At 54.1% G+C, this 26,916-nt stretch overlaps 1 protein-coding gene across 1 annotated transcript in view; it reads right to left on the bottom strand.

Moving 5' to 3' along the window:
• The window catches only part of TUT4 (terminal uridylyl transferase 4), a 75,409-nt gene extending 53,013 nt beyond the window's left edge, over positions 1–22,396 (bottom strand). Inside the window, exons 1-6 of the mRNA XM_072128356.1 lie at positions 22,218–22,396; positions 15,652–16,190; positions 9,693–9,778; positions 2,252–2,368; positions 1,135–1,312; positions 143–231 (exon numbers count right to left, since the gene is read on the bottom strand). Coding sequence (XP_071984457.1) covers positions 143–231; positions 1,135–1,312; positions 2,252–2,368; positions 9,693–9,778; positions 15,652–16,126 — 945 coding nt within the window. The 5' untranslated portion in view covers positions 16,127–16,190; positions 22,218–22,396. The remainder of the gene's footprint in view (positions 1–142; positions 232–1,134; positions 1,313–2,251; positions 2,369–9,692; positions 9,779–15,651; positions 16,191–22,217) is intronic.
• Between the last annotated feature and the right edge of the window lie 4,520 nt (positions 22,397–26,916).

The raw sequence follows: 26,916 nt of genomic DNA, 5'->3' as shown, positions 1-26,916 counted from the left end.
ACCCCACAGATCACAACAACGTGGAACCTCAATTCTTACCACAAGTGTCCACCCTGTTCTATAGATCGCTCATCCTATAGACTGCCCCTTACTATCTGCAGTAACTCTACACAATGAGGGTTACATTTACCATAAAACTTACCTTAGGGGGAAACTTCACATCTATGTTAACGTCACTCGTTTTAAAGGCAAATCTTGTCAGCGATGATCCGTACATCCTCAGGGAACACTCTGAAAGCAGAGGCAGAAGTAATGAATCGCACCCATCAGACTGCTGACATGTGGTGTGTGCATGTGGATCTATGGTATCTGGAGGCCTTGCACTCACTGATGCTTTTCTGCTTCCTAGTATATATTTTGGCTTTCTAAAATTTGCAACTTTTGGTGCATTTGGATCCCTCCAAGTCTCCCTCTGTCTCTGTAAGTGGGAGGGTGTGAAGAATGGGGAATACTATGGCTTAAAGGAGCTGCACCAGCTACATAGGATATCTCCTACCCACAAGCTGGTGGGACCGGAGAATGGGGTCCTGTCCTCCATACTTGATGGAGCAGTAGATGGAGCGGCATGACACACAATTCATGAATTTAGCGAGAACAGGACCCCACATTCTCCGTATTGCGGGGGTCCCAGCAGCAGTCGGACACTCATGATCAGCTTGTTATAGTTGGTGCATAATCTGTGCCGCCTCTTAATGAGCTTCTGCTGCAGGAAGATCAGTTACTACTATCCTGCAGCTCCGTGCCCTGTACAGAGGCTGAGGGGGTGCTCCAAAATCACATCCACTTAAGTCACCAGAGGTGAACCTGCAACGCACTTCCCGGCCACTACATAGTGTACGGAGCCTTTCCGATCACATAGTAAAGTCCTGTGGTCATCAGAGGTCAACCAGCCCCCCCACATTGCCCAAACAAAGCTGGTGCCAATCAATGAAAATCTCTGCTGCACAAACGTTTGACACCAATTTTGTTTGATATGTACAAGGTGGGGGGGGGGCAACTTCACTCCCATTACATTTCTGGGATTAATGGAGCCCTGGAGCGGATCAGGATCCGAGAAGGATAAATCCCCAATCCGGGATAGAAGTCGTAAGAAGAAGAGACTTCCATTTCTAAAATCAGCTGCAAGATACTTACCAGGCAACTTCATCCGGATAACTTTCTCCATGTGGTTAACTATTTCCTGCCTAGACAGGAAGTCCTCCTCGGATATCCCATGCTCCTCTGCCACATTTCCAAGAGTCAACCCCAAAGCTGCGATCTGCGCCTCTGACGGAGGGGGAAGAGAGCGCAATTCATTCTCCTCCTGCTTCTCCTGCAAACACATTTATAGTGGTAAGTAACGACGCCGGAGACACATCAGAAAATGATGGAATATCCTCATAGGGAATTAGGGGGCGGCCCAGGAAGAGTATAAACATAAAAGCTCGTTACCCTGCTCCCGCCACGCTGCGTCCAATCCGTCTTATGATACCGTGGGCCGGTGGTAAGTCACAGAAGCAGCAGCGAGGCTCAGATGTGATGTCACCCTCCTGCTTCTGTGATTGGTCGCACCGGTCACATGACTCCAGACCCAGCTGATAGCAAATTATCTGTAGCCCGATGTATTCTATCAGTACCATGTATACGGGTCCAGGCGGCTGCATGGAACAATATATACGATGTATTACAGCACCGGCCGCTCGGGAGGCCCATACAAAACTAAATCCTCATACTGGGCTGACCTGAGGAAATTTTGTCAACTGACTTCAATAAGGAAAACACATCAATAGAATTTGGTTAACAAAGAAAGGCTGAATCCATTTTGGATGTTTTCTGCCCCACACGTATTTATTACCCATCAATAAGAGTCATTGATCGGTGATCAGGGGGACTGGAGCCGGCAGCAGACGGACGGACGGACGGACGGACGGATGGATGGAGCAGTCCTGGGTCACTGCGGGCGCTGCGCTCAGGTTTTAAACCAAAAACACAATTTAAAAGAAAAATCTATTGCTCCTGGCACCAAAAATACGTTGTGAACCTTGAGTCCAGTTTTCACTTGCAGGGACTTGATACAGTCCTAGGTAAGGATACTACCAGAGAGTAGCACTCATAGATCCATGCACACTCACCCATCCACCGCCTACTCACCGTTAGCTCCATGGTCTCTGGCACAGTACAAGCAACACACATCGTGCATGCACATAGACAAAGCTACAACGGAAGAGCCGGCACAGCACGCCAGGCAGAACACGGCGCGCCAGCGATTTACCAGGATATTCTTCTTGTGGCGTTTCTCCTTAATGTGCTTGTGGCCTCCTTGGACGTTCTCGATGTGCACGGAGCAGAGCTTGCATAGATACTGGCAATTGGAGAAGTCTGGGGATCTCTGAAAGAAGCGCAAGAAGTGGGGGGTGGGTAACATCCTGCACCATTACAATGACAATAGACTACGATTAATTGTGTTTGGCGACTGCCACTCCCTTTAAGAAATCTGCATCTCCCCTCCTACGACCCTATATAAGAGAGATCCCTTTACCTGGAGCATCGGATAAGTGTGGGCTGAGAGTGGAGACGCCAGGCAGGGGATTTCTATTGTACAGTTACTTGTCATTTATATGATAATTCGGGAGGCGCGCCCTTCTGGATTTTACATTTTACAAACAACATTTGGGGACTAGACACAAGACTGCACACATGCTATGTTGGTGTTTGCAAAAATTTGGGGTCACCAAAACGTGAGAAGAGGACAATGAGTGACTCAACATAAATCCTAGAACCCATCCTGCCTCTCGTTATGCAGAGAAATCTCCCTTTTATTTATAGGCTAATTAGTATTTTGGTGTGGGCGTGGCCACAAGTCTGGTGCACCCACTATCTGACTGACAATGCACCGGGTCTCATGGTTATTCATGTGCTGGATAGAAATGGAGATTTATCTGCATCCAGGAGCCGGGGATTTCCAATGAATGGAGACGCGTGTGCTATGGAGACGCGTGTTGTGCTATGGAGACGCGTGTTGTGCTATGGAGACGCGTGTTGTGCTATGGAGACGCGTGTTGTGCTATGGAGACGCGTGTTGTGCTATGGAGACGCGTGTTGTGCTATGGAGACGCGTGTTGTGCTATGGAGACGCGTGTTGTGCTATGGAGACGCGTGTTGTGCTATGGAGACGCGTGTTGTGCTATGGAGACGCGTGTTGTGCTATGGAGACGCGTGTTGTGCTATGGAGACGCGTGTTGTGCTATGGAGACGCGTGTTGTGCTATGGAGACGCGTGTTGTGCTATGGAGACGCGTGTTGTGCTATGGAGACGCGTGTTGTGCTATGGAGACGCGTGTTGTGCTATGGAGACGCGTGTTGTGCTATGGAGACGCGTGTTGTGCTATGGAGACGCGTGTTGTGCTATGGAGACGCGTGTTGTGCTATGGAGACGCGTGTTGTGCTATGGAGACGCGTGTTGTGCTATGGAGACGCGTGTTGTGCTATGGAGACGCGTGTTGTGCTATGGAGACGCGTGTTGTGCTATGGAGACGCGTGTTGTGCTATGGAGACGCGTGTTGTGCTATGGAGACGCGTGTTGTGCTATGGAGACGCGTGTTGTGCTATGGAGACGCGTGTTGTGCTATGGAGACGCGTGGTGTGCTATGGAGACGCGTGTTGTGCTATGGAGACGCGTGGTGTGCTATGGAGACGCGTGGTGTGCTATGGAGACGCGTGGTGTGCTATGGAGACGCGTGTTGTGCTATGGAGACGCGTGTTGTGCTATGGAGACGCGTGTTGTGCTATGGAGACGCGTGTTGTGCTATGGAGACGCGTGTTGTGCTATGGAGACGCGTGTTGTGCTATGGAGACGCGTGTTGTGCTATGGAGACGCGTGCGCTATGGAGACGCGTGCGCTATGGAGACGCGTACGCTATGGAGACGCGTACGCTATGGAGACGCGTACGCTATGGAGACGCGTACGCTATGGAGACGCGTACGCTATGGAGACGCGTACGCTATGGAGACGCGTACGCCATGGAGACGCATACGCCATGGAGACGCATACGCCATGGAGACGCATACGCCATGGAGACGCATACGCCATGGAGACGCATACGCCATGGAGACGCATACGCCATGGAGACGCATACGCTATGGAGACGCGTACGCTATGGAGACGCATACGCCATGGAGACGCTTACGCCATGGAGACGCATACGCCATGGAGACGCATACGCTATGGAGACGCATACGCTATGGAGACGCATACGTTACTTTACATGTGACTGGTCGCTGACAGGTTCTCTTAAACAATTTTAAAGGATTTTTCCCACAAAGTCCAACTTGCGGACCAGTGGGGGTCTCAGTGCCTTCGGACCCCTCGTCGCTCCATAGAGATTAATGGAGCAGAACGGTCATGCGCAGCTGTTTGCTCCATTAGTCTGACAGAGCGACGAGGGGTCCGATGAACCCGTCTCAGCACTGAGACCCCACTGATCCCTTGGATGGAGCCTAACTGTCCTTGGTGGGAAACCCCCTTTAATTATAATGGTTATTAATAAATCCTGGGAGGAAGAGCGGGGGCATTCTCATCTGCAGGACTTGTCCAGACTTGTGGGCCATGGGTCGGTCCAGCAGTCAGACCCCCACCATTATATACAGTATATGTCCCCCATGTGTCCCAGACCTGGCGTCTGCATCACACAGACCCCTCCTGCCATCACCTATTGAGGGAAGATTGAGTTTACATTGTGTCTTAGTGATAGCAATGTAAATGTCATCCTTCTTCAATAGCGATCGCAGCAGGAACTGCCACGTGTGAACATGGCTGAATCGGTGGCACTGGAAGCTTCTTCTGATGTACGGGTTATGCTATGTGCCCACGACAGCCCATAGTAGGCATCGATGATAAAAGACAGAGCTGCAAACACTGGCTGCAAGAGGACCTGCTCCGAGGCTTGGAGCTCGGGCAATAGGATCCTGCACGGGGCCAAGGACACAGACGTAGAGCGCACGCACATGGGGCCAAGGACACAGACAGAGCGCACGCACATGGGGCCAAGGACACAAACGTAGAGCGCACGCACATGGGGCCAAGGACAAAGACGTGCAGCGCACGCACATGGGGCCAAAGACACAGACGTGGAGCGCACGCACATGGGGCCAAGGACACAAACGTAGAGCGCACGAACATGGGGCCAAGGACACAGACGTGGAGCGCACGCACATGGGGCCAAGGACACAGACGTAGAGCGCACGCACATGGGGCCAAGGACACAGACGTAGAGCGCACGGACATGGGGCCAAGGACACAGACGTAGAGCGCACGCACATGGGGCCAAAGACACAGACGTAGAGCGCACGGACATGGGGCCAAGGACACAGACGTAGAGCGCACGCACATGGGGCCAAGGACACAGAAGTGGAGCGCACGCACATGGGGCCAAAGACACAAACGTAGAGCGCACGCACATGGGGCCAAGGACACAGACGTAGAGCGCACGCACATGGGGCCAAGGACACAGACGTGGAGCGCACGCACATGGGGCCAAGGACACAGACGTGGAGCGCACGCACATGGGGCCAAGGACACAGACGTAGAGCGCACGCACATGGGGCCAAGGACACAGACAGAGCGCACGCACATGGGGCCAAGGACACAGACGTGGAGCGCACGCACATGGGGCCAGGGACACAGACGTAGAGCGCACGCACATGGGGCCAAGGACACAGACGTAGAGCGCACGCACATGGGGCCAAAGACGCAGACGTAGAGCGCACGCACATGGGGCCAAGGACACAGACGTAGAGCGCACGCACATGGGGCCAAGGACACAGACAGAGCGCACGCACATGGGGCCAAGGACACAGACGTGGAGCGCACGCACATGGGGCCAGGGACACAGACGTAGAGCGCACGCACATGGGGCCAAGGACACAGACGTGGAGCGCACGCACATGGGGCCAAGGACACAGACGTAGAGCGCACGCACATGGGGCCAAGGACACAGACGTAGAGCGCACGCACATGGGGCCAAGGACACAGACGTAGAGCGCACGCACATGGGGCCAAGGACACAGACGTAGAGCGCACGCACATGGGGCCAAGGACACAGACGTAGAGCGCACGCACATGGGGCCAAGGACACAGACGTAGAGCGCACGCACATGGGGCCAAGGACACAGACGTAGAGCGCACGCACATGGGGCCAAGGACACAGACGTAGAGCGCACGCACATGGGGCCAAGGACACAGACGTAGAGCGCACGCACATGGGGCCAAGGACACAGACGTAGAGCGCACGCACATGGGGCCAAGGACACAGACGTAGAGCGCACGCACATGGGGCCAAGGACACAGACGTGGAGCGCACGCACATGGGGCCAAGGACACAGACGTAGAGCGCACGCACATGGGGCCAAGGACACAGACGTAGAGCGCACGCACATGGGGCCAAGGACACAGACGTAGAGCGCACGCACATGGGGCCAAGGACACAGACGTAGAGCGCACGCACATGGGGCCAAGGACACAGACGTAGAGCGCACGCACATGGGGCCAAGGACACAGACGTAGAGCGCACGCACATGGGGCCAAGGACACAGACGAGGAGCGCACACACATGGGGCCAAGGACACAGACGTGGAGCGCACGCACATGGGGCCAAGGACAAAGACGAGGAGCGCACACACATGGGGCCAAGGACACAGACGTGGAGCGCACGCACATGGGGCCAAGGACAAAGACGTAGAGCGCACGCACATGGGGCCAAGGACACAGACGAGGAGCGCACGCACATGGGGCCAAGGACAAAGACGTAGAGCGCACGCACATGGGGCCAAGGACACAGACGTGGAGCGCACGCACATGGGGCCAAGGACAAAGACGTAGAGCGCACGCACATGGGGCCAAGGACACAGACGAGGAGCGCACACACATGGGGCCAAGGACACAGACGTGGAGCGCACGCACATGGGGCCAAGGACAAAGACGTAGAGCGCACGCACATGGGGCCAAGGACACAGACGAGGAGCGCACGCACATGGGGCCAAGGACACAGACGTGGAGCGCACACACATGGGGCCAAGGACACAGACGTAGAGCGCACGCACATGGGGCCAAGGACACAGACGTGGAGCGCACGCACATGGGGCCAAGGACACAGACGTAGAGCGCACGCACATGGGGCCAAGGACACAGACGTGGAGCGCACGCACATGGGGCCAAGGACACAGACGTGGAGCGCACGCACATGGGGCCAAGGACACAGACGTGGAGCGCACGCACATGGGGCCAAGGACACAGACGTAGAGCGCACGCACATGGGGCCAAGGACACAGACGTAGAGCGCACGCACATGGGGCCAAGGACACAGACGTGGAGCACACGCACATGGGGCCAAGGACACAGACGAGGAGCGCACACACATGGGGCCAAGGACACAGACGTGGAGCGCACGCACATGGGGCCAGGGACACAGACGTGGAGCGCACACACATGGGGCCAAGGACACAGACGTGGAGCGCACGCACATGGGGCCAAGGACACAGACGTGGAGCGCACACACATGGGGCCAAGGACACAGACGTGGAGCGCACGCACATGGGGCCAAGGACACAGACGTAGAGCGCACGCACATGGGGCCAGGGACACAGACGTGGAGCGCACGCACATGGGGTCAGGGACACAGACGTAGAGCGCACGCACATGGGGCCAAGGACACAGACGAGGAGCGCACACACATGGGGCCAAGGACACAGACGTGGAGCGCACGCACATGGGGCCAAGGACACAGACGTGGAGCGCACGCACATGGGGCCAAAGACACAGACATAGAGCGCACGCACATGGGGCCAAGGACACAGAAGAGGAGCGCACACACATGGGGCCAAGGACACAGACGTGGAGCACACGCACATGGGGCCAAGGACACAGACGTAGAGCGCACGCACATGGGGCCAGGGGCACAGACGTGGAGCGCACGCACATGGGGTCAGGGACACAGACGTAGAGCGCACGCACATGGGGCCAAGGACACAGACGAGGAGCGCACACACATGGGGCCAAGGACACAGACGTGGAGCGCACGCACATGGGGCCAAGGACACAGACGTGGAGCGCACGCACATGGGGCCAAAGACACAGACATAGAGCGCACGCACATGGGGCCAAGGACACAGAAGAGGAGCGCACACACATGGGGCCAAGGACACAGACGTGGAGCACACGCACATGGGGCCAAGGACACAGACGTAGAGCGCACGCACATGGGGCCAGGGGCACAGACGTGGAGCGCACGCACATGGGGTCAGGGACACAGACGTAGAGCGCACGCACATGGGGCCAAGGACACAGACGAGGAGCGCACACACATGGGGCCAAGGACACAGACGTGGAGCGCACGCACATGGGGCCAAGGACACAGACGTGGAGCGCACGCACATGGGGCCAAAGACACAGACATAGAGCGCACGCACATGGGGCCAAGGACACAGAAGAGGAGCGCACACACATGGGGCCAAGGACACAGACGTGGAGCGCACGCACATGGGGCCAAGGACACAGACGTAGAGTGCACGCACATGGGGCCAAGGACACAGACGTGGAGCGCACGCACATGGGGCCAAGGACACAGACGAGGAGCGCACACACATGGGGCCAAGGACACAGACGAGGAGCGCACACACATGGGGCCAAGGACACAGACGTAGAGCGCACGCACATGGGGCCAAGGACACAGACGTAGAGCGCACGCACATGGGGCCAAGGACACAGACGTAGAGCGCACGCACATGGGGCCAAGGACACAGACGTAGAGCGCACGCACATGGGGCCAAGGACACAGACGTAGAGCGCACGCACATGGGGCCAAAGACACAGACATAGAGCGCACGCACATGGGGCCAGGGACACAGACGTAGAGCGCACGCACATGGGGCCAAGGACACAGACGTAGAGCGCACGCACATGGGGCCAAGGACACAGACGTAGAGCGCACGCACATGGGGCCAAGGACACAGACGTAGAGCGCACGCACATGGGGCCAAGGACACAGACGTAGAGCGCACGCACATGGGGCCAAGGACACAGACGTAGAGCGCACGCACATGGGGCCAAGGACACAGACGTAGAGCGCACGCACATGGGGCCAAGGACACAGACGTAGAGCGCACGCACATGGGGCCAAAGACACAGACGTAGAGCGCACGCACATGGGGCCAAGGACACAGACGTAGAGCGCACGCACATGGGGCCAAGGACACAGACGTAGAGCGCACGCACATGGGGCCAAGGACACAGACGTAGAGCGCACGCACATGGGGCCAAGGACACAGACGTAGAGCGCACGCACATGGGGCCAAGGACACAGACGTAGAGCGCACGCACATGGGGCCAAGGACACAGACGTAGAGCGCACGCACATGGGGCCAAGGACACAGACGTAGAGCGCACGCACATGGGGCCAAGGACACAGACGTAGAGCGCACGCACATGGGGCCAAGGACACAGACGTAGAGCGCACGCACATGGGGCCAAGGACACAGACGTGGAGCGCACGCACATGGGGCCAAGGACACAGACGTAGAGCGCACGCACATGGGGCCAAGGACACAGACGTGGAGCGCACGCACATGGGGCCAAGGACACAGACGTAGAGCGCACGCACATGGGGCCAAGGACACAGACGTAGAGCGCACGCACATGGGGCCAGCACGGCCTCCCATTACCTTCTCCAGGCGGTGGATGTGGTCCCTCTCCAGCCTCTCCTCCGCCTGCTTCAGGCCCAGCTCTTCATCTGCGAGTGGAGATTCCTCTGTAGAAGCAGCGAGAAATAGCGGCTTAGATACATCTCCCCATATAACAGGGACATCCTACAAGTGGCTTAGATACATCTCCCCATATAACAGGGACATCCTACAAGTGGCTTAGATACATCTCCCTGTATAACAGGGACATCCTACAAGCGGCTTAGATACATCTCCCCATATAACAGGGACATCCTACAAGTGGCTTAGATACATCTCCCCATATAACAGGGACATCCTACAAGTGGCTTAGATACATCTCCCCATATAACAGGGACATCCTACAAGTGGCTTAGATACATCTCCCCATATAACAGGGACATCCTACTAGATGGCTTAGATACATCTCCCCATATAACGCGGACATCCTACAAGCGGCTTAGATACATCTCCCCATATAACAGGGACATCCTACAAGCGGCTTAGATACATCTCCCCATATAACAGGGACATCCTACTAGATGGCTTAGATACATCTCCCCATATAACGCGGACATCCTACAAGCGGCTTAGATACATCTCCCCATATAACGCGGACATCCTACAGGCGGCTTAGATACATCTCCCCATATAACAGGGACATCCTACAAGCGGCTTAGATACATCTCCCCATATAACAGGGACATCCTACAAGTGGCTTAGATACATCTCCCCATATAACAGGGACATCCTACAAGTGGCTTAGATACATCTCCCCATATAACAGGGACATCCTACTAGATGGCTTAGATACATCTCCCCATATAACGCGGACATCCTACAAGCGGCTTAGATACATCTCCCCATATAACAGGGACATCCTACAAGCGGCTTAGATACATCTCCCCATATAACAGGGACATCCTACAAGTGGCTTAGATACATCTCCCCATATAACAGGGACATCCTACAAGTGGCTTAGATACATCTCCCCATATAACAGGGACATCCTACTAGATGGCTTAGATACATCTCCCCATATAACGCGGACATCCTACAAGCGGCTTAGATACATCTCCCCATATAACAGGGACATCCTACAAGCGGCTTAGATACATCTCCCCATATAACAGGGACATCCTACTAGATGGCTTAGATACATCTCCCCATATAACGCGGACATCCTACAAGCGGCTTAGATACATCTCCCCATATAACGCGGACATCCTACAAGCGGCTTAGATACATCTCCCCATATAACAGGGACATCCTACAAGCGGCTTAGATACATCTCCCCATATAACAGGGACATCCTACAAGTGGCTTAGATACATCTCCCCATATAACAGGGACATCCTACAAGTGGCTTAGATACATCTCCCCATATAACAGGGACATCCTACTAGATGGCTTAGATACATCTCCCCATATAACGCGGACATCCTACAAGCGGCTTAGATACATCTCCCCATATAACAGGGACATCCTACAAGCGGCTTAGATACATCTCCCCATATAACAGGGACATCCTACAAGTGGCTTAGATACATCTCCCCATATAACAGGGACATCCTACAAGTGGCTTAGATACATCTCCCCATATAACAGGGACATCCTACTAGATGGCGGTATTAATGCTGGAATCATGTGATACGTGTCATGTGATATCCCGGCATGTGTATACGGGGATCATTCTCTAGGGGACACTAGATGGCGGTATTACTGCTGGAATCATGCGATACGTGTCATGTGATATCCCGGCATGTGTATACGGGGATCATTCTGTAGGGGGACACTAGATGGCGGTATTAATGCTGGAATCATGCGATACGTGTCATGTGATATCCCAGCATGTGTATACGGGGATCATTCTCTAGGGGACACTAGATGGCGGTATTACTGCTGGAATCATGTGCTACGTGTCATGTGATATCCCGGCATGTGTATACGGGGATCATTCTCTAGGGGACACTAGATGGCGGTATTACTGCTGGAATCATGCGATACGTGTCATGTGATATCCCAGCATGTGTATACGGGGATCATTCTCTAGGGGACACTAGATGGCGGTATTACTGCTGGAATCATGTGATACGTGTCATGTGATATCCCAGCATGTGTATACGGGGATCATTCTCTAGGGGACACTAGATGGCGGTAGTACTGCTGGAATCATGTGATACGTGTCATGTGATATCCCAGCATGTGTATACGGGGATCATTCTCTAGGGGACACTAGATGGCGGTATTACTGCTGGAATCATGTGATACGTGTCATGTGATATCCCAGCATGTGTATACGGGGATCATTCTGTAGGGGGACACTAGATGGCGGTATTACTGCTGGAATCATGCGATACGTGTCATGTGATATCCCAGCATGTGTATACGGGGATCATTCTCTAGGGGACACTAGATGGCGGTATTACTGCTGGAATCATGCGATACGTGTCATGTGATATCCCAGCATGTGTATACGGGGATCATTCTCTAGGGGACACTAGATGGCGGTATTACTGCTGGAATCATGCGATACGTGTCATGTGATATCCCACCATGTGTATACGGGGATCATTCTCTAGGGGACACTAGATGGCGGTATTACTGCTGGAATTATGCGATACGTGTCATGTGATATCCCGGCATGTGTATACGGGGATCATTCTCTAGGGGACACTAGATGGCGGTATTACTGCTGGAATCATGCGATACGTGTCATGTGATATCCCAGCAAGTGTATACGGGGATCATTCTCTAGGGGACACTAGATGGCGGTATTACTGCTGGAATCATGTGATACGTGTCATGTGATATCCCAGCATGTGTATACGGGGATCATTCTCTAGGGGACACTAGATGGCGGTATTACTGCTGGAATCATGTGATACGTGTCATGTGATATCCCAGCATGTGTATACGGGGATCATTCTCTAGGGGACACTAGATGGCGGTATTACTGCTGGAATCATGCGATACGTGTCATGTGATATCCCAGCATGTGTATACGGGGATCATTCTCTAGGGGACACTAGATGGCGGTATTACTGCTGGAATCATGTGATACGTGTCATGTGATATCCCGGCATGTGTATACGGGGATCATTCTGTAGGGGACACTAGATGGCGGTATTACTGCTGGAATCATGTGATACGTGTCATGTGATATCCCGGCATGTGTATACGGGGATCATTCTCTAGGGGACACTAGATGGCGGTATTACTGCTGGAATCATGTGATACGTGTCATGTGATATCCCAGCATGTGTATACGGGGATCATTCTCTAGGGGACACTAGATGGCGGTATTACTGCTGGAATCATGTGATACGTGTCATGTGATATCCCAGCATGTGTATACGGGGATCATTCTCTAGGGGACACTAGATGGCGGTATTACTGCTGGAATCATGCGATACGTGTCATGTGATATCCCAGCATGTGTATACGGGGATCATTCTCTAGGGGACACTAGATGGCGGTATTACTGCTGGAATCATGTGATACGTGTCATGTGATATCCCAGCATGTGTATACGGGGATCATTCTCTAGGGGACACTAGATGGCGGTATTACTGCTGGAATCATGCGATACGTGTCATGTGATATCCCGGCATGTGTATACGGGGATCATTCTCTAGGGGACACTAGATGGCGGTATTACTGCTGGAATCATGCGATACGTGTCATGTGATATCCCAGCATGTGTATACGGGGATCATTCTCTAGGGGACACTAGATGGCGGTATTACTGCTGGAATCATGTGATACGTGTCATGTGATATCCCAGCATGTGTATACGGGGATCATTCTCTAGGGGACACTAGATGGCGGTATTACTGCTGGAATCATGTGATACGTGTCATGTGATATCCCAGCATGTGTATACGGGGATCATTCTCTAGGGGACACTAGATGGCGGTATTACTGCTGGAATCATGTGATACGTGTCATGTGATATCCCAGCATGTGTATACGGGGATCATTCTCTAGGGGACACTAGATGGCGGTATTACTGCTGGAATCATGTGATACGTGTCATGTGATATCCCAGCATGTGTATACGGGGATCATTCTCTAGGGGACACTAGATGGCGGTATTACTGCTGGAATCATGTGATACGTGTCATGTGATATCCCACCATGTGTATACGGGGATCATTCTCTAGGGGACACTAGATGGCGGTATTACTGCTAGAATCATGTGATACGTGTCATGTGATATCCCACCATGTGTATACGGGGATCATTCTCTAGGGGACACTAGATGGCGGTATTACTGCTGGAATCATGTGATACGTGTCATGTGATATCCCACCATGTGTATACGGGGATCATTCTCTAGGGGACACTAGATGGCGGTATTACTGCTGGAATCATGCGATACGTGTCATGTGATATCCCAGCATGTGTATACGGGGATCATTCTCTAGGGGACACTAGATGGCGGTATTACTGCTGGAATCATGCGATACGTGTCATGTGATATCCCAGCATGTGTATACGGGGATCATTCTCTAGGGGACACTAGATGGCGGTATTACTGCTGGAATCATGCGATACGTGTCATGTGATATCCCACCATGTGTATACGGGGATCATTCTCTAGGGGACACTAGATGGCGGTATTACTGCTGGAATCATGCGATACGTGTCATGTGATATCCCAGCAGCTGTTTACAGCAGTATTCACATTATCACTGACGTCGTTGTACATGTTGGTCCCCAGGGGGACCGTGGTCTATAGGGAAATGATACATATACATTGGGGTATAGCAGGAAAGGGGAGGTAGTCCCATACGGGGGATTCTGAATTGGTTCTGCTTTAGTGATTGGGTGGTTTGAGGACACGGTATTTACTACCAGAGATGAAGGGTTTGGCTTTTCCCTTGTGGCCGTGCTGTGTTACTGCAGCTAAGCTCCCATGCACAATGCACAGCTGAAAGCTTCCGGTTATGGGCTTCCATTTAATGACTTATCCTATAGACAATCCCTTTCAACTCAAACTTCCTAGTCCAAAAATCTACAGTGCATTGCTTAGAGGGAACCTGTCAGCAAGACTGACCGTGCAAACAGCGTAACCTTTGTGAGGGATGGAAGTAGTGACAGGACTGCTCACAGTGCAGCAGAAAGCTCTTCAGGCTGTTAGGACCTCCCAGAGCCCCTGCAGGAGCTGCACACCTAGATTATAAGTTCACTTTTCACAGTCCTGCTGCTACTGATAGGATTGTGCATCTTACATTTCAGCATGATCTCTCCCTATGATGCCTCGCACATGTGCATTCCACCAGACCAGGGGTGCATGTGTATGAGGACGTCTAGAGGAATAAGAATCTTTAGAATATGGAATTTTGATTTCAGATTAGAGAACACATTAGGAACGAGCTCAGAATCGTCTATTAATAGTCTGATCACATAAATGCTGAGCTGGCAATGTTCATCGGACCCCTGGGGGGGGAAGTGCATGGTGGGCGACAGCCCTGGGGGGGGGGGGGGGGGGGGGGAGTGCATGGTGGGCGACAGCCCTGGGGGGGGGGGGGGGGGAGTGCATGGTGGGCGACAGCCCTGGGGGGGGGGGCATTGCATGCTGGGCGACAGCCCTGGGGGGGGGGGGGGGGAGTGCATGTTGGGCGACAGCCCTGGGGGGGGGGGGGGGAGTGCATGGTGGGCGACAGCCCTGGGGGGGGGGGGGGAGTGCATGGTGGGCGTCAGCCCTGGGGGGGAGGGGGCATTGCATGCTGGGCGACAGCCCTGGGGGGGGGGAGGAAGTGCATGGTGGGCGACAGCCCTGGGGGGGGGGGAAGGGGGGAGTGCATGGTGGGCGACAGCCCTGGGGGGGGGGGGGGGGGAGAGTGCATGGTGGGCGACAGCCCTGGGGGGGGGGGGGGAGTGCATGGTGGGCGACAGCCCTGGGGGGGGGGGGGGGGCAGTGCACGGTGGGTCACAGTATACACTTGGTGCTCACCTGCTGGACTGACTGCACCAGACCGCTGTGGATCTCCGGGTGACTCCTTGTGGACCGAATCCGAGTCGCCATGTTCTGCACGGATTTCCGGACTGGTCTTTGAAGAGCCTTTAGGATGGACGAGGTCCTGAATCCCCACTGGCTTTTCAGCATCTTTGGGTTTTGGATCACTTGGTTCTGGCTTGTTAGCTCGGGATGGGTTCATGGTTCCTGCTTGCAGTGGAGAGGACATCTTAGATTTGGTGTGACCCGAGTCCTGGAGGCGCTGCCCCGGGTCTACTGTCCCTCTAGTGCAGATATTGGAGTCCTCGGTGGGGACCCCAGTGGGCCCAGGGACTGTGCTGGTAGAGAAGCCATCGCCATGTGCTGGGACCTTGGGGTCCCCTTTCTGCTTATACTTCTGGTGGCTACGGCCGGTGCGGGTCACCCGTGTCCTGGACTCATGGTTCACAGGTTTGGAGAGACCATCCATCATCCCACAGGGTCTCACACCATTGGGTAAGTGTTCTGGATCTCTGGCGAGGAGGTCACCGCGCGGCCTGGGGGCGAGACATCAATCAGGTTACATCACCGAGGTCCAAGAGCAAGATCATACACCAGCAATCACATCATACATCATACATACATACATACACATATACATCATACACCAGCAATCACATCATACATCATACATACATACATACACATATACATCATACACCAGCAATCACATCATACACCATACACCAGCAATCACATCATACACCAGCAATCACATCATACACATCATACACCAGCAATCACATCATACATCATACATACATACATACACATCATACACCAGCAATCACATCATACACCATACACCAGCAATCACATCATACACCATACACCATACACCAGCAATCACATCATACATCATACACCAGCAATCACATCATACATACACATATACATCATACACCAGCAATCACATCATACATACACATATACACCATACACCAGCAATCACATCATACACCATACACCAGCAATCACATCATACACCATACACCAGCAATCACATCACACATCATACACCAGCAATCACATCACACACCATACATACATACATACACATATACATCATACACCAGCAATCACATCATACATCATACATACATACATACACATATACATCATACACCAGCAATCACATCATACACCATACACCAGCAATCACATCATACACCATACACCAGCAATCACATCATACACCAGCAATCACATCATACACATCATACACCAGCAATCACATCATACATCATACATACATACATACACATATACATCATACACCAGCAATCACATCATACACCATACACCAGCAATCACATCATACACATCATACACCAGCAATCACATCATACACCATACACCAGCAATCACATCATACACATCATACACCAGCAATCACATCATACACCAGCAATCACATCATACACCATACACCAGCAATCACATCATACACATCATACACCAGCAATCACATCATACACCATACACCAGCAATCACATCATACACATCATACACCAGCAATCACATCATACACCAGCAATCACATCATACATCATACACCAGCAATCACATCATACACCATACACCAGCAATCACATCATACACCATACACCAGCAATCACATCATACACCATACACCAGCAATCACATCATACATCATACATACATACATACACATATACATCATACACCAGCAATCACATCATACACCAGCAATCACATCATACACCAGCAATCACATCATACATCATACACCAGCAATCACATCATACACCAGCAATCACATCATACACCATACACCAGCAATCACATCATACACCAGCAATCACATCATACACCAGCAATCACATCATACACCAGCAATCACATCATACACCATACACCAGCAATCACATCATACACCATACACCAGCAATCACATCATACACCATACACCAGCAATCACATCATACACCATACACCAGCAATCACATCATACACCATACACCAGCAATCACATCATACACCATACACCAGCAATCACATCATACACCATACACCAGCAATCACATCATACACCATACACCAGCAATCACATCATACACCATACACCAGCAATCACATCATACACATCATACACCAGCAATCACATCATACACCAGCAATCACATCATACACCAGCAATCACATCATACACCAGCAATCACATCATACACATCATACACCAGCAATCACATCATACATACACATATACATCATACACCAGCAATCACATCATACATCATACACCAGCAATCACATCATACATACACATATACATCATACACCAGCAATCACATCATACATCATACATACATACACATATACATCATACACCAGCAATCACATCATACATACACATATACATCATACACCAGCAATCACATCATACATATATACATCATACACCAGCAATCACATCATACATATATACATCATACACCAGCAATCACATCATATATCATACATATATACATCATACACCAGCAATCACATCATATATCATACATGGGATCCTAGTGCCATAGGTGCGCCTCCACTGCTCTATGGCGATGGCCTGGGTGCCCACAGAGAGGGATCCTAGTGCCATAGGTGCGCCTCCACTGCTCTATGGTGATGGCCTGGGTGCCCAGAGAGAGGGATCCTAGTGCCATAGGTGCGCCTCCACTGCTCTATGGCGATGGCTTGGGTGCCCACAGAGAGGGATCCTAGTGCCATAGGTGCGCCACCACTGCTCTATGGTGATGGCCTGGGTGCCCACAGAGAGGGATCCTAGTGCCATAGGTGCGCCACCTCTACTCTATGGCGATGGCCTGGGTGCCCAGAGAGAGGGATCCTAGTGCCATAGGTGCGCCTCCACTGCTCTATGGCGATGGCCTGGGTGCCCACAGAGAGGGATCCTAGTGCCATAGGTGCGCCTCCACTGCTCTATGGTGATGGCCTGGGTACCCAGAGAGGGATCCTAGTGCCATAGGTGCGCCACCACTGCTCTATGGCGATGGCCTGGGTGCCCAGAGAGAGGGATCCTAGTGCCATAGGTGCGCCACCACTGCTCTATGGCGATGGCCTGGGTGCCCACAGAGAGGGATCCTAGTGCCATAGGTGCGCCTCCACTGCTCTATGGCGATGGCCTGGGTGCCCAGAGAGAGGGATCCTAGTGCCATAGGTGCGCCTCCACTGCTCTATGGCGATGGCCTGGGTGCCCAGAGAGAGGGATCCTAGTGCCATAGGTGCGCCTCCACTGCTCTATGGCGATGGCCTGGGTGCCCAGAGAGAGGGCTCCTAGTGCCATAGGTGCGCCTCCACTGCTCTATGGCGATGGCTTGGGTGCCCAGAGAGAGGGATCCTAGTGCCATAGGTGCGCCACCACTGCTCTATGGCGATGGCCTGGGTGCCCAGAGAGAGGGATCCTAGTGCCATAGGTGCGCCTCCACTGCTCTATCGTGATGGCCTGGGTGCCCAGAGAGAGGGATCCTAGTGCCATAGGTGCGCCTCCACTGCTCTATGGTGATGGCCTGGGTGCCCAGAGAGGGATCCTAGTGCCATAGGTGCGCCACCACTGCTCTATGGCGATGGCCTGGGTGCCCAGAGAGAGGGATCCTAGTGCCATAGGTGCGCCTCCACTGCTCTATGGCGATGGCCTGGGAGCCCAGAGAGAGGGATCCGAGTGCCATAGGTGCGCCACCACTGCTCCTGAGGATGTGTGGGGGTCCTCCTGACACTCCTGAGCAGTAGTGGGCATGCTCGGCCGCCTCTGATCACACACGACACCTGCAGACCCCATTGTGAGGATGTGTGGGGGTCCTCCTGACACTCCTGAGCAGTAATGGGCATGCTCGGCCGCCTCTGATCACACACGACACCTGCAGACCCCATTGTGAGGATGTGCAGGGGTCCTCCTGACACTCCTGAGCAGTAGTGGGCATGCTCAGCCGCCTCTGATCACACACAACACCTGCAGACCCCATTGTGAGGATGTGTGGGGGTCCTCCTGACACTCCTGAGCAGTAGTGGGCATGCTCGGCCACCTCTGATCACACACGACACCTGCAGACCCCATTGTGAGGATGTGTGGGGGTCCTCCTGACACTCCTGAGCAGTAGTGGGCATGCTCGGCCGCCTCTGATCACACACGACACCTGCAGACCCCATTGTGAGGATGTGCGGGGGTCCTCCTGACACTCCTGAGCAGTAGTGGGCATGCTCGGCCACCTCTGATCACACACGACACCTGCAGACCCCATTGTGAGGATGTGTGGGGGTCCTCCTGACACTCCTGAGCAGTAATGGGCATGCTCGGCCGCCTCTGATCACACACGACACCTGCAGACCCCATTGTGAGGATGTGCGGGGGTCCTCCTGACACTCCTGAGCAGTAGTGGGCATGCTCGGCCGCCTCTGACACCTGCAGACCCCATTGTGAGGATGTGTGGGGGTCCTCCTGACACTCCTGAGCAGTAGTGGGCATGCTCGCCCGCCTCTGATCACACACGACACCTGCAGACCCCATTGTGAGGATGTGTGGGGGTCCTCCTGACACTCCTGAGCAGTAGTGGGCATACTCGGCCGCCTCTGATCACACACAACACCTGCAGACCCCATTGTGAGGATGTGTGGGGGTCCTCCTGACACTCCTGAGCAGTAGTGGGCATGCTCGGCCGCCTCTGATCACACACGACACCTGCAGACCCCATTGTGAGGATGTGTGGGGGTCCTCCTGACACTCCTGAGCAGTAGTGGGCATGCTTGGCCGCCTCTGATCACACACGACACCTGCAGACCCCATTGTGAGGATGTGTGGGGGTCCTCCTGACACTCCTGAGCAGTAGTGGGCATGCTCGGCCGCCTCTGATCACACACAACACCTGCAGACCCCATTGTGAGGATGTGTGGGGGTCCTCCTGACACTCCTGAGCAGTAGTGGGCATGCTCGGCCGCCTCTGATCACACACGACACCTGCAGACCCCATTGTGAGGATGTGTGGGGGTCCTCCTGACACTCCTGAGCAGTAGTGGGCATGCTCGGCCGCCTCTGATCACACACGACACCTGCAGACCCCATTGTGAGGATGTGTGGGGGTCCTCCTGACACTCCTGAGCAGTAGTGGGCATGCTCGGCCACCTCTGATCACACACGACACCTGCAGACCCCATTGTGAGGATGTGTGGGGGTCCTGCTGACACTCCTGAGCAGTAGTGGGCATGCTCGGCCGCCTCTGACACCTGCAGACCCCATTGTGAGGATGTGTGGGGGTCCTCCTGACACTCCTGAGCAGTAGTGGGCATGCTCGGCCGCCTCTGACACCTGCAGACCCCATTGTGAGGATGTGTGGGGGTCCTCCTGACACTCCTGAGCAGTAGTGGGCATGCTCGGCCGCCTCTGATCACACACGACACCTGCAGACCCCATTGTGAGGATGTGTGGGGGTCCTGCTGACACTCCTGAGCAGTAGTGGGCATGCTCGGCCACCTCTGATCACACACGACACCTGCAGACCCCATTGTGAGGATGTGTGGGGGTCCTGCTGACACTCCTGAGCAGTAGTGGGCATGCTCGGCCGCCTCTGACACCTGCAGACCCCATTGTGAGGATGTGTGGGGGTCCTGCTGACACTCCTGAGCAGTAGTGGGCATGCTCGGCCACCTCTGATCACACACGACACCTGCAGACCCCATTGTGAGGATGTGTGGGGGTCCTCCTGACACTCCTGAGCAGTAGTGGGCATGCTCGGCCGCCTCTGACACCTGCAGACCCCATTGTGAGGATGTGTGGGGGTCCTCCTGACACTCCTGAGCAGTAGTGGGCATGCTCGGCCACCTCTGATCACACAGGACACCTGCAGACCCCATTGTGAGGATGTGTGGGGGTCCTCCTGACACTCCTGAGCAGTAGTGGGCATGCTCGGCCACCTCTGATCACACAGGACACCTGCAGACCCCATTGTGAGGATGTGTGGGGGTCCTGCTGACACTCCTGAGCAGTAGTGGGCATGCTCGGCCGCCTCTGATCACACACGACACCTGCAGACCCCATTGTGAGGATGTGTGGGGGTCCTCCTGACACTCCTGAGCAGTAGTGGGCATGCTCGGCCGCCTCTGACACCTGCAGACCCCATTGTGAGGATGTGTGGGGGTCCTCCTGACACTCCTGAGCAGTAGTGGGCATGCTCGGCCGCCTCTGATCACACACGACACCTGCAGACCCCATTGTGAGGATGTGCGGGGGTCCTCCTGACACTCCTGAGCAGTAGTGGGCATGCTCGGCCGCCTCTGATCACACACGACACTTTATTAGTGGCCATGACAGGTGTCAGTCAGTGGCTCTACCTGCACAGTGACGTCACAGACAGAATGTAAACACAGTGACGTCATAGGCACGCCCCCGCCGCTCACCTAAGCACACAGTGCGTTACCAGCAGGTGCGGTACCGCAGCCTCCCGTCACACAGTGACCCCCGGGTCCCTCCTCATACACAGTCCGGCCCAGGGAGGGCGCTGCGGTTACCTACCTGTGATGCGGCTCACACCGGCACCGGGAGCCCTGGCCGGGTGCACTGACTGCTGGGGCCGCTACTCCCGGGGTGTCTGCGGGGGGAGCGCCATGTCCGGCTCCATCCTCTGTGCAGGCCCCGAGCGCACAGATCACACGGCCGCCATGTCCTGCCCGCGCTGCATTGTGGGCCGGGGGCGTGGCCGCGACTGTCACCGAGGGGGCGGGGTAGTGCTGTACAGGGGGTAACAGAGCGGGGGTAATAGTGCTGTACAGGAGGTAACAGAGCGGGGGTAATAGTGCTGTACACGGGGGTAACAGAGCGGGGGTAATAGTGCTGTACAGGGGGTAACAGAGCAGGGGTGATAGTGCTGTACAGGAGGTAACAGAGCGGGGGTAATAGTGCTGTACACGGGGGTAACAGAGCGGGGGTAATAGTGCTGTACAGGGGGTAACAGAGCAGGGGTAATAGTGCTGTACACGGGGATAACAGAGCAGGGGTAATAGTGCTGTACAGGAGGTAACAGAGCGGGGGTAATAGTGCTGTACACGGGGGTAACAGAGCGGGGGTAATAGTGCTGTACAGGGGGTAACAGAGCAGGGGTGATAGTGCTGTACAGGAGGTAACAGAGCAATGGTAATAGTGCTGTACAGGGGGTAACAGAGCAGGGGTGATAGTGCTGTACAGGTGGTAACAGAGCAGGGGTAATAGTGCTGTACACGGGGGTAACAGAGCGGGGGTAATAGTGCTGTACAGGGGGTAACAGAGCAGGGGTAATAGTGCTGTACACGGGGATAACAGAGCAGGGGTAATAGTGCTGTACAGGAGGTAACAGAGCGGGGGTAATAGTGCTGTACAGGGGGTAACAGAGCAGGGGTAATAGTGCTGTACACGGGGGTAACAGAGCAGGGGTGATAGTGCTGTACAGGGGGTAACAGAGCAGGGGTGATAGTGCTGTACAGGGGGTAACAGAGCAGGGGTGATAGTGCTGTACAGGGGGTAACAGAGCAGGGGTGATAGTGCTGTACAGGGGGTAACAGAGCAGGGGTGATAGTGCTGTACAGGGGGTAACAAAGCAGGGGTAATAGTGCTGTACAGGAGGTAACAGAGCGGGGGTAATAGTGCTGTACACGGGGGTAACAGAGCAGGGGTAATAGTGCTGTACAGGGGGTAACAATAACAGAGCAGGGGTGATAGTGCTGTACAGGGGGTAACAGAGCGGGGGTAATAGTGCTGTACAGGGGGTAACAGAGCGGGGGTAATAGTGCTGTACACGGGGGTAACAGAGCAGGGGTAATAGTGCTGTACACGGGGATAACAGAGCAGGGGTAATTGTGCTGTACAGGGGGTAACAGAGCGGGGGTAATAGTGCTGTACAGGGGGTAACAGAGCGGGGGTAATAGTGCTGTACAGGGGGTAACAGAGCGGGGGTAATAGTGCTGTACACGGGGGTAACAGAGCAGGGGTAATAGTGCTGTACACGGGGATAACAGAGCAGGGGTAATTGTGCTGTACAGGGGGTAACAGAGCGGGGGTAATAGTGCTGTACAGGGGGTAACAGAGCGGGGGTAATAGTGCTGTACACGGGGATAACAGAGCAGGGGTAATAGTGCTGTACAGGAGGTAACAGAGCGGGGGTAATAGTGCTGTACAGGGGGTAACAATAACAGAGCAGGGGTGATAGTGCTGTACACGGGGGTAACAGAGCAGGGGTAATAGTGCTGTACAGGGGGTAACAGAGCGGGGGTAATAGTGCTGTACACGGGGGTAACAGAGCAGGGGTAATAGTGCTGTACACGGGGATAACAGAGCAGGGGTAATTGTGCTGTACAGGGGGTAACAGAGCGGGGGTAATAGTGCTGTACAGGGGGTAACAGAGCGGGGGTAATAGTGCTGTACACGGGGATAACAGAGCAGGGGTAATAGTGCTGTACAGGAGGTAACAGAGCGGGGGTAATAGTGCTGTACAGGGGGTAACAATAACAGAGCAGGGGTGATAGTGCTGTACACGGGGGTAACAGAGCAGGGGTAATAGTGGTGTACAGGTGGTAACAGAGCAGGGGTAATAGTGCTGTACACGGGGATAACAGAGCAGGGGTAATAGTGCTGTACAGGAGGTAACAGAGCGGGGGTAATAGTGCTGTACAGGGGGTAACAATAACAGAGCAGGGGTGATAGTGCTGTACACGGGGGTAACAGAGCAGGGGTAATAGTGGTATACACGGGGGTAACAGAGCGGGGGTAATAGTGCTGTACACGGGGGTAACAGAACGGGGGTAATAGTGTTGTACACGGGGGTAACAGAGCGGGGTAATAGTGCTGTACACGGGGGTAACAGAGCGGGGGTAATAGTGCTGTACAGGGGGATAACAGAGCAGGGGTAATAGTGCTGTACAGGGGGCAACAGAGCAGGGGTGATAGTGCTGTACAGGGGGTAACAGAGCGGGGGGTAATAGTGCTGTACACGGGGATAACAGAGCAGGGGTAATAGTGCTGTACAGGTGGTAACAGAGCAGGGGTAATAGTGCTGTACACGGGGGTAACAGAGCGGGGGTAATAGTGCTGTACATGGGGTAACAGAGCGGGAGTGATAGTGCTGTACGGGAGGTAACAGAGCGGGGGTAATAGTGCTGTACGTTAGGTAACAGAGCGGGGGTAATAGTGCTGTACACGGGGGTAACAGAGCAGGGGTAATAGTGCTGTACGGGAGGTAACAGAGCGGGGGTAATAGTGCTGTACACGGGGGTAACATAGCAGGGGTAATAGTGCTGTACAGGAGGTAACAGAGCGGGGGTAATAGTGCTGTACAGGAGGTAACAGAGCGGGGGTAATAGTGCTGTACACGGGGGTAACAGAGCAGGGGTAATAGTGCTGTACAGGAGGTAACAGAGCGGGGGTAATAGTGCTGTACACGGGGGTAACAGAGCAGGGGTAATAGTGCTGTACAGGAGGTAACAGAGCGGGGGTAATAGTGCTGTACAGGGGGTAACAATAACAGAGCAGGGGTGATAGTGCTGTACACGGGGGTAACAGAGCAGGGGTAATAGTGCTGTACACGGGGATAACAGAGCAGGGGTAATAGTGCTGTACGGGAGGTAACAGAGCGGGGGTAATAGTGCTGTACACGGGGGTAACAGAGCAGGGGTAATAGTGCTGTACAGGAGGTAACAGAGCGGGGGTAATAGTGCTGTACATGGGGGTAACAGAGCAGGGGTAATAGTGCTGTACAGGAGGTAACAGAGCAGGGGTAATAGTGCTGTACAGGGGGTAACAGAGCAGGGTAATAGTGCTGTACAGGAGGTAACAGAGCGGGGGTAATAGTGCTGTACACGGGGGTAACAGAGCAGGGGTAATAGTGCTGTACAGGGGGTAACAGAGCGGGGGTAATAGTGCTGTACAGGAGGTAACAGAGCGGGGGTAATAGTGCTGTACAGGGGGTAACAGAGCGGGGGTAATAGTGCTGTACAGGAGGTAACAGAGCGGGGGTAATAGTGCTGTACAGGGGGTAACAGAGCGGGGGTAATAGTGCTGTACAGGGGGTAATAGTGCTGTACACGGGGGTAACAGAGCAGGGGTAATAGTGCTGTACAGGTGGTAACAGAGCGGGGGTAATAGTGCTGTACAGGGGGTAACAATAACAGAGCAGGGGTGATAGTGCTGTACACGGGGGTAACAGAGCGGGGGTAATAGTGCTGTACAGGGGGTAACAGAGCAGGGGTAATAGTGCTGTACACGGGGATAACAGAGCAGGGGTAATAGTGCTGTACAGGAGGTAACAGAACGGGGGTAATAGTGCTGTACAGGGGGTAACAATAACAGAGCAGGGGTGATAGTGCTGTACACGGGGGTAACAGAGCAGGGGTAATAGTGCTGTACACGGGGATAACAGAGCAGGGGTAATTGTGCTGTACACGGGGTAACAGAGCGGGGGTAATAGTGCTGTACAGGGGGTAACAGAGCGGGGGTAATAGTGCTGTACACGGGGATAACAGAGCAGGGGTAATAGTGCTGTACAGGTGGTAACAGAGCAGGGGTAATAGTGCTGTACAGGGGGTAACAGAGCAGGGGTAATAGTGCTGTACAGGGGGTAACAATAACAGAGCAGGGGTGATAGTGCTGTACACGGTGGTAACAGAGCAGGGGTAGTGCTGTACAGGTGGTAACAGAGCAGGGGTAATAGTGCTGTACAGGGGGTAACAGAGCGGGGGGTAATAGTGCTGTACACGGGGATAACAGAGCAGGGGTAATAGTGCTGTACAGGTGGTAACAGAGCAGGGGTAATAGTGCTGTACACGGGGGTAACAGAGCAGGGGTAATAGTGCTGCACCGGGGGTAACAGAGCAGGGGTAATAGTGCTGTACACGGGGGTAACAGAGCAGGGGTAATAGTGCTGTACACGGGGGTAACAGAGCGGGGTAATAGTGCTGTACACGGGGGTAACAGAGCGGGGGTAATAGTGCTGTACAGGGGGTAACAGAGCAGGGGTAATAGTGCTGTACAGGGGGGTAACAGAGCGGGGGTAATAGTGCTGTACAGGGGGTAACAGAGCGGGGGTAATAGTGCTGTACACGGGGGTAACAGAGCGGGGGTAATAGTGCTGTACAGGGGGGTAACAGAGCGGGGGTAATAGTGCTGTAGACGGGGGTAACAGAGCGGGGGTAATAGTGCTGTACTGGGGGTAACAGAGCGAGGGTAATAGTGCTGTACAGGTGGTAAC

The sequence above is a fragment of the Engystomops pustulosus genome, chromosome 10 (genome assembly GCF_040894005.1).
Source record: "Engystomops pustulosus chromosome 10, aEngPut4.maternal, whole genome shotgun sequence".
NCBI lineage: Eukaryota > Metazoa > Chordata > Amphibia > Anura > Leptodactylidae > Engystomops > Engystomops pustulosus.
The sequence above is the reverse complement of the archived record's forward strand: the minus strand, read 5'-3'. Positions and strand labels throughout refer to the sequence as shown.